Source organism: Protopterus annectens, chromosome 4.part0 (assembly GCF_019279795.1).
Source record: "Protopterus annectens isolate FY-2018-M chromosome 4.part0, PAN1.0, whole genome shotgun sequence".
Taxonomy (NCBI): Eukaryota; Metazoa; Chordata; order Ceratodontiformes; family Protopteridae; genus Protopterus; species Protopterus annectens.
Window position 1 is genome coordinate 654,801,900 of NC_056733.1, and position 15,930 is coordinate 654,817,829.

Sequence of the window (15,930 nt, forward strand, 5' to 3'; positions counted from 1 at the left end):
GGTCCAGAAACACATCCCTGTTCAACATCCACTCATGGGACTGAGTCATAGACCTGCTTAGACAGTCTGCCATCACATTCTGAGCTGAGGGAATGTAAACAGCCTGGAGAGAAACCTGACTCTGCTGGACTATCTCCCAGGCATATAAAGCCAGTCTGCAGAGGATATAGGACTTTGTCCCTCCCTGCTTTTGATGTACCAGAGGACTGTGGTATTGTCTGTAAACCACCTTAGAACCCCTGGTGAAAGTCTGGACTTGAAAATTTTGAGGGCAAAGATCAAAGCTCTCATTTCCTTTATGCTGATATGTTCTTTTGTTTGAGGAAGGGACCACACATCCCTGACCTTCCAGTTTCCAAGAGTTGCACCCCATCCTGTGTCTGAAGCATCTGTGTACAGATCCTGGGTCGGTGGAAGTGGTTGAATGGGTAGGCCTGGATTTCTGGAGACCTAGAAAATCCACCACTTTAACTCTTTTGTCAAACAGGGTATGAGGGAGACCACAAATTCCAGAGGGTGAGAGTGTTTCGTCCAAACTATTCTCAGGAACCACTGAAATTTCCTCATGTGTAGTCTGGCAAAGGGAAGCATTGGAATAGTCGAGGCCATGAACCCCAGGAAGCACAGGAACTACTTGGCGGACAGAGAATGAAGTGGTATTAGATCCTGGAAATATGAGGTGAGAGATGGGATCTTTGCTGGGGGTAAACAAGCTATCACTGCACTTGTTAGGATCCTGCACCCCAAGAAGACATGATCTCATGAGGGGCTCAGGGAAGACTTGGAGGTTGATGGTAAATCCTGGCCATCTCAGAAGGGACATTGTGAAGGAAAGATTGTCCAGGAGTATTTCTGGAGATGGGCCCTGGAGGAGCAGGTCATCTAAACCTGGAAATATCTGTATGTCCTGCAGTCTGCAGTGGGCAATAACGGGCTAAACATTTTGTGAATACCCTCAGTGCCGTAGATAGACCAAAGGGCAAAGTACAAAACTGAAAATGCCAGGAAGCCACAGAAAAATGAAGAAATCACCTGAACTGTAGCTGGATGGGGATGTGAAGATAGGCATCTTTTATGTCCAATGACACCATGAAAGCCTGGGGAAGAATCAGAGAAAGTAGGGTAGGGTAGGATCAGCATGCAAAAGGTGGGAACGTTTAGAAAGGTGTTTAAATGGGACAGGACTAGGATGGGTCGCCAAGGGCTATCCTTTCTTAAGACCAGAAAAATCCTGGAGTAAAATCCTTTTCCCCTTTGGTTGGGTGGCACCTACTGGATAGTGCCCTGAGAAAGAAGAGAGTAAAGGACTAATGGAAAGAATTCCATTTGATTTTGTTAGGGCTGTAGGTTTCCCTTCAAGGTAGGATGGGTTTTCCATACCATGAAGTAACCTTGGTCGATGATGGAGAGGACTAAAGAGTCCTAGGTTATCTGTTTCTAAGCTGGGAGGGAAAGAGACAGATGAAGAGAAAGGGGGGGGGGGGGTTGATGGCTCTGGGGCACCAGGTTTGCCTGAAAAAACTGTTTCTCCGAGGGTTTGGAGGAAGTAGACGTAGAAGGAGCCTGTCTCCTAACATCCCTCTTACCTTTGGGTGGGAGAGATTCAGATGCCTTCCTAACAAAGGTGGTTCTGGCTGGGTAGTTTAACTGGAAGCAGAGAACAGGAAAGACAAAAATGTGATTTAAATCCTGAAGTTCCTTCCCCTTTTCCTAAAAAGTTTTAAATAGATCTGCAGCGCCAAATAAGGCTTTACTGTCCTGAGGGGCATCCATAAGCTTAGCTTTGATATCGTCCGGTAAGGGTTGTAATCTATGCCATGAATACCTTCTCAGGACAGACCCCATAGCTGCAGCACTAGCCGAAGCCTCCACTGCATCATAATTACATTTGGAGTGCCTAGTAACCTGGGAGCAGGAATTAAGAATGCTGGAAAGCTTGGCTTTGCTGGGAGAATCTGGAAGCTCTGACAGGAGTTTCATTGCATTTGCTACAACAGCCAGGGAATATTTGGCCATGTGCATCTGACAATTCATTGTGCTAAAGGCCAAGGTTGCATAAGTATATACTTTTTCCCCAGTATCTCCATAACCTTGCTCTCCTTATCAGAGGGAAGCAGGGAGGTGGAGAGTAAAAGTTTGGATTTATCTGCTGCCACTGATATAGTAGCTGGGTCAGCCAAGGGTGCCATAAAAAGGAACTTGGAACCTTCAGGCACCTTGTAAAAATCTGTCAGGGTGATTAGGAGCTAGGGGCTGGGAGTCTGGTCACTTGGAATCTGCAGTGAAGGCATCCAACAAGGCCGGCAGGACTGGAGGAATGGCTGAAGGATTAGGGGATTCCATCTGTAGGTCATAGTACCTCTTCTGAATCTCAAAAACCTGGCAGCAATTCCACTTGAAAGCCCTAAATCTTCAAAATGGTCTCTCCAAACAAAATATCCTCCGCAGGTTGAATCCGTACCATTAGATTCCTCCACTGGGGAGGCATAACCCAAAGGAGAAGCAATTTGAGTACACAAAGCCAGAGATTCATCCTCTGATGCATCATCCTCCTCACAAGAGACATCCTCTGCATCATCCTCCTCAGAAGAGACATCCTCTGCAGGACTCTTCAAAGGGGTAGAAGGAAAAAGGGCAGGTGTCAGAAAAGATGGGGCTGACGTCTGGTGGAGGGCCATGAAGGCATTAAAGAGGCTTTGGGTAAAGACCTGCCAGTCAGAAGTTTGATCAGAAGCCTGGTCCTGGGAAGACGGAGAAAGATGCTTAATTTTTAGTTTCTTCTTCTTAGGAGCCTCAGGAGTCAGGTGATGAAAGGTACAAGGGCCTGATGTTGGGCAGCATTCCATAACGTCAGTAAAAACATCCTCATGTACAACAATCTGTGTGACACAGTGCGGGCCTTTCACAGATAACAAGCCGTGACAACCACGGCACCCGAGTCAGACGCCTGTGAATCCCTCTGGAACATGCTTAGATTCCTTGACTGCCTCCACTGTGGTATACATCAAAGGAGGCTCTGCAGATTACGCAGTAGCCTCCAGGCCTACATTAGCCTCGGGAGGGACCCCAGAGTAGGGGGAGCAGCTGTAGGATCAAGCAGAGGCTTCTTGACCTTGTTGCAGCTCTGCTGAAAGGCCCAACAATGGCTCCATGTCTCGAGCTAAGCACTTAAGGCACTGATTCTCCAAATATAACCTATAGCTAGGAGGCTATAGAGGGTTTTAGGAACAAAGGCCTTGCAGATATCACAGGATGTGTGATCGTGGTCTGGGCCTAAGCAAAACTTGTGGGTGTCTATGTGGAATTTGCCTTCCACATCGACATCTGCCCTTCCTAAGCTGACATGTACCCACCACAAAAAAACAACACAGTAGCCAAATTGAAGAAAAAAAAAAAACAACAGGTTACTTATCTGAAACACAAACATGAGTTTGCTGTCGAGCGACTGGAGCTGGCAGACAGGTGGCAGAAAAGTTCTGAACTAGGTAAGTGCTGACATCAGCTTTATACTCGACGTCTCTTTATGGCCAACGTACATTGAGTGATGTGCGCAGTCACACGTACCTTGCAGTAGCATTTACACTTTGGTTTACTAGCCAGACGTACAAAGTCAGTCAGAGGCATACTCCCTCACATTATGACTACTGCAGCATATAAATAGAAGGACATCTCAGTATTCATGCCTTCTGTTGTGCTTGAGTTCTTGGTTCTGCAATGCAAAAGATAATGTCATTTTTCAGCTATCTTTCATAAGCATTGGACTTCCATCTGCCTAATTTATTAATGTTGTCCTATGATGCCCTTGCCCATTGTGCATGGGAAGCTGCCATTATGCTAAATGACTGTGGAATCTGAGCATGGGGTATATCTCTGGGGTCCAAGCTGTTATCACTTCACTGTTTTCTTCAATGCAGCTCCCACTTAAAGATGGGTAAAGCAGGGTACTCTTCCTATTGCAGAAAACTGCTCTTTCCTAAATACCAGTCTATGATGAAATTGTGGACTTCCATGTTGGAGGGATAATGCTTGGTAATGTTGTAGGCAATGTATTACATTACATTTTGTAGCCCCTGGGTCTGGAGCCACCCACTGGTGCTTCACTTCTTGGTCCATCATAGGTTGTTCCTGTTTATCATTAGAATGTACTTATTTCAACCAACTAAATGTTCCAAATAAGGTTGTCAAGTAACGGGCTATGGAAAACAACTCTTGTATTACTGATGACATACCTTTGGGAGTTTGTCCTATAAGGTTTGCACTGCCACCTCATGGCTTTGTGCTGCAAGCTGACAACTTGCCAGGTGCAATCTTGCCTTCAGCTTGCTTTAAACTGCCTTCAGCATTAACAGGAAACAGATGTGTGCCCTCCATTGTTTTACTGCTATGAGCCATATCACTGGCCAACTTGCACCATTCCGAGCATCTCTAAACTACTGTAGTAACTTTTTGTAAACCACCTAATTACTTATTACCAAGGATTTTATTTATTAGCAGTCACTCATATGTCCACCAATACTGTGAATGAATCTGTACTGCACTGGCACTGGTGCAGTTTCCATTGCCAGTCTTTTGAATTTGGCCCACAGCAAAAACAGTGCAAAATGTCCCAGTATTCTACTCCTCACCCTTTTTGCTAATTGCTCCCTGCCTTAACTATACATTTGTTGTCTGAGTCAACAGTACCTTGCTGGCTTTTTGTTTCTAGCCTCAGGAAGAACTACTAACTCGTGGCCACCTGTTGCTGAGCTTGCCAGCTCTAAAGTATCTGCCCCCCCAAAAATAATTATTATATCCTTCACTGTATTTGTCTACAGGGATATGGCAACAGTTATCCTGAAAAAAATCCTGCGCAGTCAGAGAGTATGCCAACACAGAAGATTATCTATAAAAATTTACATGACCGAAGGCAAGAATACTCTATTACTTGAGTTACATTATTAATAGTCTTATCAACTGGCATGTAAGAAATGAAAAAGATTACTTGTAAAACAAACAATCAGTGACATCGATGCTATTAGCAGCAGTTACACTGTCACCTTCGTAAAAATCTCATGAATGCCAATGTACGAATGTGTGCATGCTTGCATGTACTTATCCACCAACACACATATGGGTGTATCTACATCTCCATATATACACAGATGCACAGAAATATAGAGACATTACTTACAGACACATACATTTTATGTGTACAGGTACACATAAAAATATATGTGGACCTGTAAAAACAAGGATACACAGCAAATACTTTTTAAATAACCAATATAATATATATGATAAACACATAATGACACACACATTTGTTTATTTATTTGTTTATTTACATTATGTATTCACATCTTGATAAGGGCATAAGAAGTCTAGTCAACATAGCCATCTCAGCCACAACTGGGGCCCCTTAGAGTAAATAATAAAAATTCCAACAGTAACAGCGAAGCACACCAAGTGCACTGCATACATAGTTTTAATAAAAGACATGCATTATCCCATATCCATCATATCCAAATTTGATAGACATTCAAGAATGACTTTAAATGCAAGTCTGTCAGTAAGGCATACTGAGGCTTTGGTTTTACAACTGCATGAATATAAACATAGACTATGTTGCATAGGAAAATATGGTGAAATATATATAGTACATTTGCCTAAACTTTCAAAAGGTAATTAGTGCAAGTCTCCTGCAGTCAAACGTTTGGGAAAGAAGTGAAAGCACAAAAGATGTTGCCACAATGCAGGGAAGGAAAAACGAAAATAAATTCAGTTGGATGGAATCAGTTTTATACAAACAGTTATTGTGTGATTTCTGAAAGGCATCAGCTTACGGGAATATACTTTCAGTACAGTAATACAATTCAGTTTCAAAGCTTCCTGACATTGTTCTTAAAATCGCAAGATATTTTATTCTTCTAAAATACAAGCACATTTGCAACTCAACAGGTCTGTTTGCAAGATGCAACCATCCAAAGCAATGCTGTCCGGTAAAATGAGGTAAACTCTGATTATAAAGGTATATCTGCATGAATGTACGCATTAAGAAACACTAATGCAGACCATAATAAAAATAACTACCAATGAAGGAAAAAAGCATATAGAAACAAACATGAAACAAAAACAAAACATTAAAGAAGATATAAATGTCACTGCTGCAAAGGCTGCAGATCTGAATGTGACTAGATAGCATCTCTGGCTGAGTGAAACACAGCGATTCAACTAATCTAACAGCCCATGGGTGGGGGAAGGAAAATTCAAAAGGACAAACTATAAACTCTTGGCACTTCCAATAACAACCCACTCCCACTGCATTTTCTGAAATTTGACCTGCAATATGCTAACAAGCTTCTCTGAAAACCCTGCTTTTGTGTGAACGCGTGAATTGCACAAGTCCTCTAGCAAGAAACTAATTTTAGAAATCATACAGTGCCCCCCCCTTTAACCATCAAGTAAGACTAGGTAACTGTAGAAAAAGTACAGTTGTGTACCTACCATAAATGTAGGTGTTTGAGTGTATTCACTGTTGCAGTCATTACTCTTGCGTTATCCTGCTCGCAGGCTACCCTCAGTCGGCCAGAATTCCAAAGTCTAGGTCCGGCGTCGGTTGCTGTCGCCTCTTCCCTGATGTCAGTGCGCCAGGGGTATAAAAGATGCAGCAGACGCCATTTTCTTCAGTTTTTCTTGCCCCAGATGTCAGGTGCCCCCAAATTGGTAGGCTGAAAAATATGCCAATAAAAATGCATGCACAAAAATAACATTTTCTTTATCTACAAGCAAATACACCAAATAGGCTGTATAGGATAGAGAAGTGCAGATACGTACCAGCAACGAGAAGGGGCATGGTGGGTGGGTAACCTGGACAGCAACAGTGAATACACTTGAACATCTACATTTATGGTAGGTACACAACTGTACTATGTTCATCGTGTTTCACTGCTGCAGTCATTACTCTTGGGTTGAATCCCAAAGCTGCGGATGGGTGGCTGGGCTAAATAGGATTAGGAGCGGCTATGAGGCCCTGCAGAACTGCAGTGGCAAAGCCTGCTCTGGACTTAGAGTAAAGAGGTAAGTGGTAGTGCTTTGTGAAAGTGTGCACTGAACTCCAAGTTGCAGCCTCTAAGATATCTTTGGTTGGTACTCCTCTGAGGAAGGCTGCTGCTCTGGTGGAATGAGGCCTAATGCCCTTAAGCACTGATTTGCCATGTTGAGAATAGCAGAAACGGATGCAATGGCCTATCCATTTAGAAATAGTCTGTTTTGAGATGGCCTTTCCTTGTGATCCTGCAGCATATGACACTAAAAGTTGCTCAGTCTTTCTGTAAGCTTTAGTTCTGTCCAAATAGAAGCGCAACTGCCTGTGTATGTCCAAAGAATGCAGAATTTTCTCACCCTTGTTCTGTAGATTTGGATAAAAGGTAGGCAAGTGAATGGTTTTGGTTGAGGGCCACACTGGATACCAACTTAGGCATAAATGTAGGATTTGTCCTCAGAGACACCCTGTCTGGATGAAAAATGATAAAAGGTTCCACAGCCATGAGTGCTTGTAACTCTGAGACTTGCCTTGCTGAGGTTATTGCTAGGAGTAGCACTGTTTTCCAGGATAAGAATTTTATATCTGCTGTTGAAGCTGGCTCGAAAGGAGGCAGTGTGAGTTTTTCCAAAACATAATTGAGGTCCCAGGCCGGAATTGGTGCTCTCCTTGGAGGCCTAATGTTTTTGGACCCTCTGAGGTACTGTCTTATTGAAGGATGAGAAAAGATAGGTGGTTCCGTATTGTAATGGGCTGAAATGGCAGAGGCATGAATCTTAATTGACAAGAAAGAAAGGCCTTTGTTCAGCATCTCAGTTAGGTATTGTAAAATCTGAGGTATATTTGGTACACACATGTCAATGCCTTGTTCCTGGCTCCGAGCACAGAATCTCTTCCATTTTTCTGCATAAGATTTTCTGGTACTGGGCCTCCTGGCCTCCAACATAACATCCATAACAGCTTTTGAAAGAGGTGGATCCATGAGGTTTCTGCTTAGTTCGTCTGCCAGAGTATTTGTTTTTCCTGGCAGGAATTGTGCCTGCAGGTGAATTTGAAAAGCCAATGCTGTGTCCCATAAGGTCATTGCTAGTCTGCATAGGGGATAGGAATGTGTACCTCCCTGCTTGTTTATGTACCACATCACCGTAGTATTGTCTGTCTTTATCAGTAAGCTGTCCTGGATGAAGCAGGTCCTTGAAAGCTGTCAGGGCATTTTGAACAGCTAGCATCTCTTTTTGATTGATGTGAAGATGCATCTGGTTTGCAGGCCATGTGCCCTGAATACATTTTCCTGCCATATGGGCCCCCCAGGGATAATCTGATGCATCCGTTGTTAGTGTCTGTCTGGCAGTGGGTAAACTGAATGGCAGACCCTTGTTGTGGTGACAGGCTTCTGCCCACCATTGAAACTTCTGTTGCAGGCAGGGAATGAGTGCAATTACTGTCTCCAGGCTGTGGCAATGCTGAGTCCAAACACTTTTTAGATACCATTGTAGTTTCCTCATATGCAGTCTGGCATATGGAATTAGTAGAATGCAGGATGCTATGAAACCCAGGGCCTGCAGGATTTTCCTTGCAGATAAGTGGGTTTTTGTTGCCAATTTCTTGAAATAAGAAGTCAGTTGCTTTTGTTTGTCTGGCGTGAGATAAGCCATCTGGGCAGTTGTATTTAAGCTTGCACCCAGGAATATTATCTCTTGAGAGGGCACTAGTTTTGATTTCTTTTTGTTTACTGTGTACCCTAGGCCAGTTAGTAATCTTTTTACAAACGCCAGATGCTTTAAAAGAATGTCTTTGGTCTCTGCTTGAATTAGGCAGTCGTCCAAGTAGGGATATATTTGAATTCCTCTTTGTCTGCAAAACGCAATTACTGGTGCCAGGCATTTTGTGAAGACCCTGGGTGCAGTAGATAAGCCAAAGGGCAGTGCAGAGAATTGGTAATGCATTGAGCCAGCTATGAATCTGAGGTATCTTCTGCAAGACTGTCTGACTGGGACATGCAGGTATGCCTCTTTTAGGTCCAAAGTTACGAGCCAAGCCTTCTTGCCCAGCATGGGCAGTAGCTGCTGTAGAGTCAACATCTTGAATTTTGGAACTTCCAGAGACTTATTTAGTATAGACAGGGCCAGTATTGGTCTCCAGGTTTTGTCCTTTCTGGGTACTAGGAAAAGTCTGGAGTAAAATCCTTCCCCTGCTCTTGTTGTGGTGCTTGCTGAATGGCCCTCATGTCCATGAGGGCTGTAATTAGTTTTTGTGCCTCTGCCCATTGATTGTGTGGCAGGTCTGGCATACCTTTTGACCTTGGTAGAGTGTGAAAATGGAACCTGTAGCCTTGGGACACTATGTTCAGGATCCATTTGTCTTGGGTAACCATTTGCCAATTTGATGAAAAAAGTGCTAGTTTTCCCCCTAAGGAGGCTATCAAAAGAAAAGTGCTTGGATCTGGCAGAGAAAAATCATTGGGACCGTTTCCTGTAAGGTTGTGATTTGTCTTCTCCGCTTTTGGAGGTAGGAGCACCCCATTGTTTAGGCCTGTATGAGCCTTGGGGCTGAGATCTGCCTCTAGGACGCCTGTATCTGCCTCTTTGTGGTCTGTCTGACACTGGAAAGGACCAATTTTTAGAAGGCCAGTTTCTGCTAAACCTGGGTGGCTCTACCTGTAAGAAATCCTTTACTGTCTGAATGGATTTTGCTTTATCCTCCATTTTTTTCAACACCTCTTCTGCTTTAGTACCAAACAAAGTATCATGCTGCAATGGTGCATCTAATAATTTTGCTTTAACATGATCAGGCAGATTCTGTTCCTTAAGCATGCCTTCTAATAACAGAACCTGTAACAATGGCCCTGCAAGAGACCCCCAATGAATCATAACCACATTGCAATGTATGATTTCCCACTTGTTCAGCTGCATGCAATAAATCCTACAATTCCTTGTTCTCTGAACATTCAGTATTTGTCAACAATTTCTGTTTAAGCAGTGACTTCAAATATTGCTGATATTTAAGCATATGAAACTGACAATTTAAAGCCCTTACAGCCAAGGTAGCAGAAGTGTAGACATTTTCCCCCATCTGTCTAGAGCCCTAGAATCCCTATCAGAGGGGACAGGGTTTTTTGCAGTGGAAGCTTTAACCCCTTTGGGACCTTGAGATATAGTTTCTGGGTCAGCAGCGGGGTTCTTATATAGGAATTTATGAGAATCCGGAACCCTGTGGTATCCGTCTGGCTTAGCAGGTGCAGGGGGTAAAGAGTCAGGGGACAGGCCGGACTCTGAAAATACATCATCTACAATGTCTAAAACAGGTAGAATAGCAAGGGGTCTATGCTGAGGAAGTAGCAGAAAGTCTCTGAGCCTTTTCTTAGATTCAGAATAATCTTGGCTCTCCCAGTGGAAATGCTCCCTCATGGTATGCAGGGTTTCCCCAAAAGAATAATCTTCATGAGAAGTGGCTGAAGGAATGGATTCTTCAGCATCAGAATCCTCATAGAGAAGCATGGAGTAATCTTGTTCAGAAGAGGAATCAGAGGAAATAAAAACCTGATCAGAAGAATCATACTCTGTCTCTTGCCTAGGCCTCTTATCAGGAGGGGGATGGGAGCCCCTGATCAAAGTAATTAGGTCTTCGGCCATTTTCAGCATCTGTTTTTTAGGCATGGAAGTCTGAGTAGGAGAATGCTGTACTTGTTTCTTTGTCTTTAGAGCTGCTTTATTCTTTGTCTTTGAAGCTGAAGATGACTTAATATATAGTTGTGCAGGTCTAAAGACACCCTCAGAAGCCGATGCCTGCTCAGCGGCTCCGGACCCATCTGAGGGAAATATTTCCGAGTGTCCAATACCTTGAGTATCCAGAGGCCCAGTCGGCTCCACGTGGGAGTCGGAAGCGGCCTGTGGCTCTGAGGTAGCAGGCACCAGGGGCTGCGAAAGCGCCTCACTGAGAACCGGCGACTGGCCTAGCAGAGGCCTCGTCGTCAGTTTTGGACCTCGGATGCCTATCCTTTTCCTTGTCCTTGCGTTTTTTGTAAACTCTGGTTGTCGGCTGGTCCGACGGCATTATATAATTAAATCTTCGGCCAAAGTAATGAAATGCAAAATCAAACCGACACATTGGTTAAATCTAGCACAAAACCGACAGCTAGCAATGTTGTGATCAGGGCCTAAGCAAGGAATACAGTAAGAATGAAAATCCTTATGAGGTATTTGCTTCCCACAAGAAATACAATTGTTAACTTTTTCTGACATCGGTCTGGAGCAAGAAAAATGTTTCCCCAATGGGGTACTTAGCTTTAATGAAGACTTCGGTTTTGAATTTGAAAATCTCAGGAGTCGGCCGACCGGCACATGCGAACTGCTTTTGCTTCAGGCACCGCGTGGCAAGAAAGACTGAAGAAAATGACATCAGCTGCATCTTTTATACCCCTGGAGCACTGACGTCAGGGAAGAGGTGACAGCAACCGACACCGGACCTAGACTTTGGAATTCTGGCCGACTGAGGGTAGCCTGCCAGCAGGATAACCCAAGAGTAATGACTGCAACAGTGAAACACGATGAACATCAGTACAGCAAAATAACTGAAGTGCTAGGAAGAGGTGAAAACATCCCAAGCAGGAGGAAGTGAAGTACTCAGTTAAGTAACAAAGGAACTCTCTGTCCTGGAATTCTCAGACTGGACAGCAGACATAACAACGAACAAAGTCAATACATAAATATGAAATGACAATCATATTTTTTTAAGAAAAAAATTACTAAAGTTGCTTGGGCCATCACAGAAGTAATATTTTAGTATGCGGCAAATAAACCTAGAGAATGTCCTTATTTGTATAGCATTATGGGTAAAGGAAGAGGGGCCAGAAGCCTGTGTATATTTTAGATGCTGGGTTAAGTCTTGCCAGTCTTAGTCTTAGTGAATTAATGAAGATGGAACTCCCAATCTCAAATCATTTATTTATTTTTAATGACTGAAAAATACATTCACACTTACTAACTTTTTAATTGCACTTAAGAAAATCATGCATCATGAATATATTTGGTTACTGTCACAGACCTTCGCATATGCTCTACGTACTAAACTAAGTCTGTTCCAAACACAGGTAATTCCACAAAAGCATCTAAACTTAGATTTTTTTTCCCAAGAATTTTGACCAATATTGAGGCAAAGGATACGAACTTTACAGACAACTCTGACTTGCACAGAAGAATAAAGACCAAAAAAAAAGTTTACCTTGGGCTGGATTCATGTGGGAACTGCACACTGTTGGCATATACCTCATGAATCTTAACAATGTTTTGATGAGATGCACATATCATATGTAGTCGAACCTAAAATTGCAGTGAAAAAAAATAAAGTATTAGGAAAAGAAAAAAAATATTTTACTTTTGAAAAGAATACAGCATAAAATTAAAGTAGCTTACAATTAATAGGGGATTGCTTAACAAAATTTCTCACACCTTGGACTTATTTTATGCAATCTGATCTTGCCTTCTTATTCAGCGAGTTAATCCTAACAGAAGAGCTACAGTTTATGAAAAACACTGAGTACCTCTAAAGTTTAAATGAATAGTTTTTTATTAAAATAGAAATCAATTAATGCCACCTCTCTCACTGAACAAGAAACAAGCCACATGGCATGGAAAGAGTCTGAGAACAAAAGTGAAGTCAATGGTTAAAAGTCATTACAACTGACAGCTACATTAACAAAAAAACGTTAACTTGTGATAACTGATAATCCACACTGTATTACTGGGAAATGAAGCAGCAGTGCAAGTTCTAATCCATATGTTCTTACTTCACTTCCGACTACCACCATCCTTCTGATTCATCTAAGACCCTTATGGCTCTCATTACAAATCTTGACATTGTTTGTCCTGAGGAAATAATGCAAACCATCTCTTTTTGCTGTCAATATAAAACATTTCTAGCTCTGGAAGGAGAACCTGCTGTCTTGCTAGCATTATTCTACCAGTAATGATACCTTACTATGCCAGTAATTCAAAGCAGTAAGCGCAAACCTACTGTGGATGATCAAAGAAAGGGAAAAGGATAAGTACCCAATCAGGTTAACTACGCTATTGTGACATTACTAGAGATGTAGTAGTCCCAAACTGAATATATTACAGGCGCAGTAGTACCAAGTATGACTGTATACATCCAAACAATATGCATACCAATGCTTGGTATCAAGTATGACTGTACACATCCACACAATATGCATACTAATACTTTGTAGCAAGTATGACTGCACACGTCCACACAATATGCATACTAATGCTTGGTACCAAGTATGACTGTATACATCCACACAATATGGCACTAATGCTTGGCACCAAGTATGACTGTATCCATCCACACAATATGTATACTAATGTTTGGTATCAAGTATGACTGCACACATCCACACAATATGTATACTAATGCGTGGTACCAAGTATGACTGTACACATCCACGCAATATACATACTAATTCTTGATATCAAGTATGGCTGTATACATCCACACAATATGTATACTAATGCTTGGTATCAAGTATGACTGTACACATCCACGCAATATGCATACTAATGCTTGGTACCAAGTGTGACTGTATACATCCACACAATATGCATACTAATGCTTGGTACCAAGTATGGCTCTACACATCCACGCAATATGCACACTAATGCTTACCCAAAAGCAGTGACATGTAGTTAAACAAGAGAGGTGCAAGTAACAACACCTACACTTTTACATTTACTGAGAACTTCCTGCTATTTTTCTACATTATGCTACTGACTATGGCAGGGTGGCCACGGTGGTGCAGTGGTTAGTGTTGCCGCCTCACAGCAAGAGGTTGTCTGGTTCGATCCTCGGCTGGGGTGCCTTCTGTGCGGAGTCTGTATGTCCTCCCTGTGGTCGCGTGGGTTTCCACTGTGGAAGGTTGGACGCCGGGCTGGCAACTCGACACCGTAAAACTCCACTGTCAATCATGAGCGGACAAGGTGATCTGCTGTGGCGACCCCTAACCGGGAAAAAGCCAAAAAAAGAAGAAGATGCTACTGGCTATGGCAGCTACCAACTGTGTGAAGAACACTTACTGGAGTTCATAATACAACATTTTACTACCACAATAACTTGCTAACATTCTGAAGTATCAAAATGCTTTAAAAAGAAGAAGTTTATAGTTACCTCATTTCTTGCTTTGGGACGATCACAGAGAATTTTCAAAGCAAACCGTTCCTGGGTAGACTTTTTTACACATACTCTAATTCATAAATGAAAAAACAGTCAAATAAGCAAATCATACTGGCAAAGACTGCTATAACAAACAGATTAACACACACACTTTCAAGTAAGAAATTTATCAATTAAAAACACAAAGGAAGCATTTGCTAATATAAACATATGTATTAACTACACACACAGCAACTTGTTCAGAGACCAAATTGCTACTGGTACAGGTATTTGCCAAACGTTTAAAGTCCAGACTGTAAAATACCCATAACTGTAAAAAAGGGGGAATTATTTGTTCCTTCTCAAAGATGCAGCAACTTCCAAGGTAACATATTTAGAAATAAGGGTTGTAAGGTGAAAGCCTCCCAATGGGAGTTCGAGAACAACACAGTCCCCATACACAAACACACACACACAAAACTTGTTTCAAAATCATTCATTTTTGCAATTACAGGCATCCAAGGTTTCAGCCTTCACAGATTCAAAATGGATCCCATTGGCACATTAACCAGTAACTGAAAGTTGTATTAGACCAATAATTTCCTTCAACAAGTCTTGTGCTCTTGTACTGGAAAAGGTAATCAATACTTCTGTTACACACATTAGTCAAACTAATGAAAATGTATATGAGGTATGACAATTACGATATCCACACCACTGTGATCTACAGGTTCATATTATAGGTTCATACTAGGCTATCTGCCCAAGGGCATTTATAAGCCTAGCCCAGAGTTTTGTGGCTTTCGCCACCCCTTTAGTTTGAAGGAAACTATGCCCATTATTTTGCTGTGCCTCTGTCAAGCAGTGACACTGAGGTAATCCCTGGGGTATATCTGCGATCTCCCATCCATTGGTCAAGATTTCTTTTGAACAAGGCCAGCGAGGTGCTCTGCCTCACATGTACCGGGATTTTGTTCCACAGCATAGGGAGTCTCTGGGTGATGAATCTGTCCCTCCAGCATGTCCTATTAATAACTGTGTCAAGGTTTAAGTCTCCCGCCCTTGTAGTTCTGAGGGATCTAGATTTTTTGAGGTGAAGCATGTTCATCAAATCTGGGTTTGACATGGCCTTGTATGTCAGGCACAGGTCACCTCTGAGTAAGCGGTAAGCGACTGAATAGAGCTGGAGTTCCTTCAGTCGGGCAGCATAAGACATACTTTTGAGACCCTTTATCCTTTTGGTGAGGAACTTTTGGGGCCTTTCCAGCTGCTGCAGGTGTCGGGTCAGATACATTCCAAATGGGGCATTGTACTCAATCATTGGTCTGATGAGTGATGAGTACAGGGGGACGATGACCTCCCTTGATGTGAATCCCTTCATGATCAGGTGGGCAATGTAGAAGGTCTTCCTAACTACTTTAGCAACGTGAGTGTCAAACGAAAGGTTACTGTCAACCTGGGTCCCCAGATCCCTGATAACCTCTTCTGTGCTCAGTGGATTGTCACCTATATGGTAGCTAGGGGTAACCTTGTTTTTCCCAAAGGGTATGACTATGCATTTCTTGGCATTTAACTTTAGGCCATGGCTCTGGCACCAGTTATCCGTTTCTGTGAGACCCTTCTGAAGGATATCTGTGTCAGATGTGTTCTCGACTATGGCGCCCAGTTTGCAGTCATCTGCAAACTTTGTCAGCCATAACCCTCCTGTGTTTGCTTGTACTTCTGAAAAGTAGATTCCGAACAAGAGTGGGCCCAGGACTGAG

The 15,930-nt window shown here is 42.6% G+C and overlaps 1 protein-coding gene across 1 annotated transcript in view; it reads right to left on the bottom strand.

The window, feature by feature from the left end:
- MAPKAPK5 (MAPK activated protein kinase 5) overlaps nucleotides 1–15,930 on the bottom strand; it is a 1,432,063-nt gene that overhangs the window by 1,241,621 nt on the left and 174,512 nt on the right. Inside the window, exons 3-4 of the mRNA XM_044068618.1 lie at nucleotides 14,183–14,258; nucleotides 12,242–12,339 (exon numbers count right to left, since the gene is read on the bottom strand). Of these exons, the coding sequence (XP_043924553.1) occupies nucleotides 12,242–12,339; nucleotides 14,183–14,258 (174 nt within the window). The remainder of the gene's footprint in view (nucleotides 1–12,241; nucleotides 12,340–14,182; nucleotides 14,259–15,930) is intronic.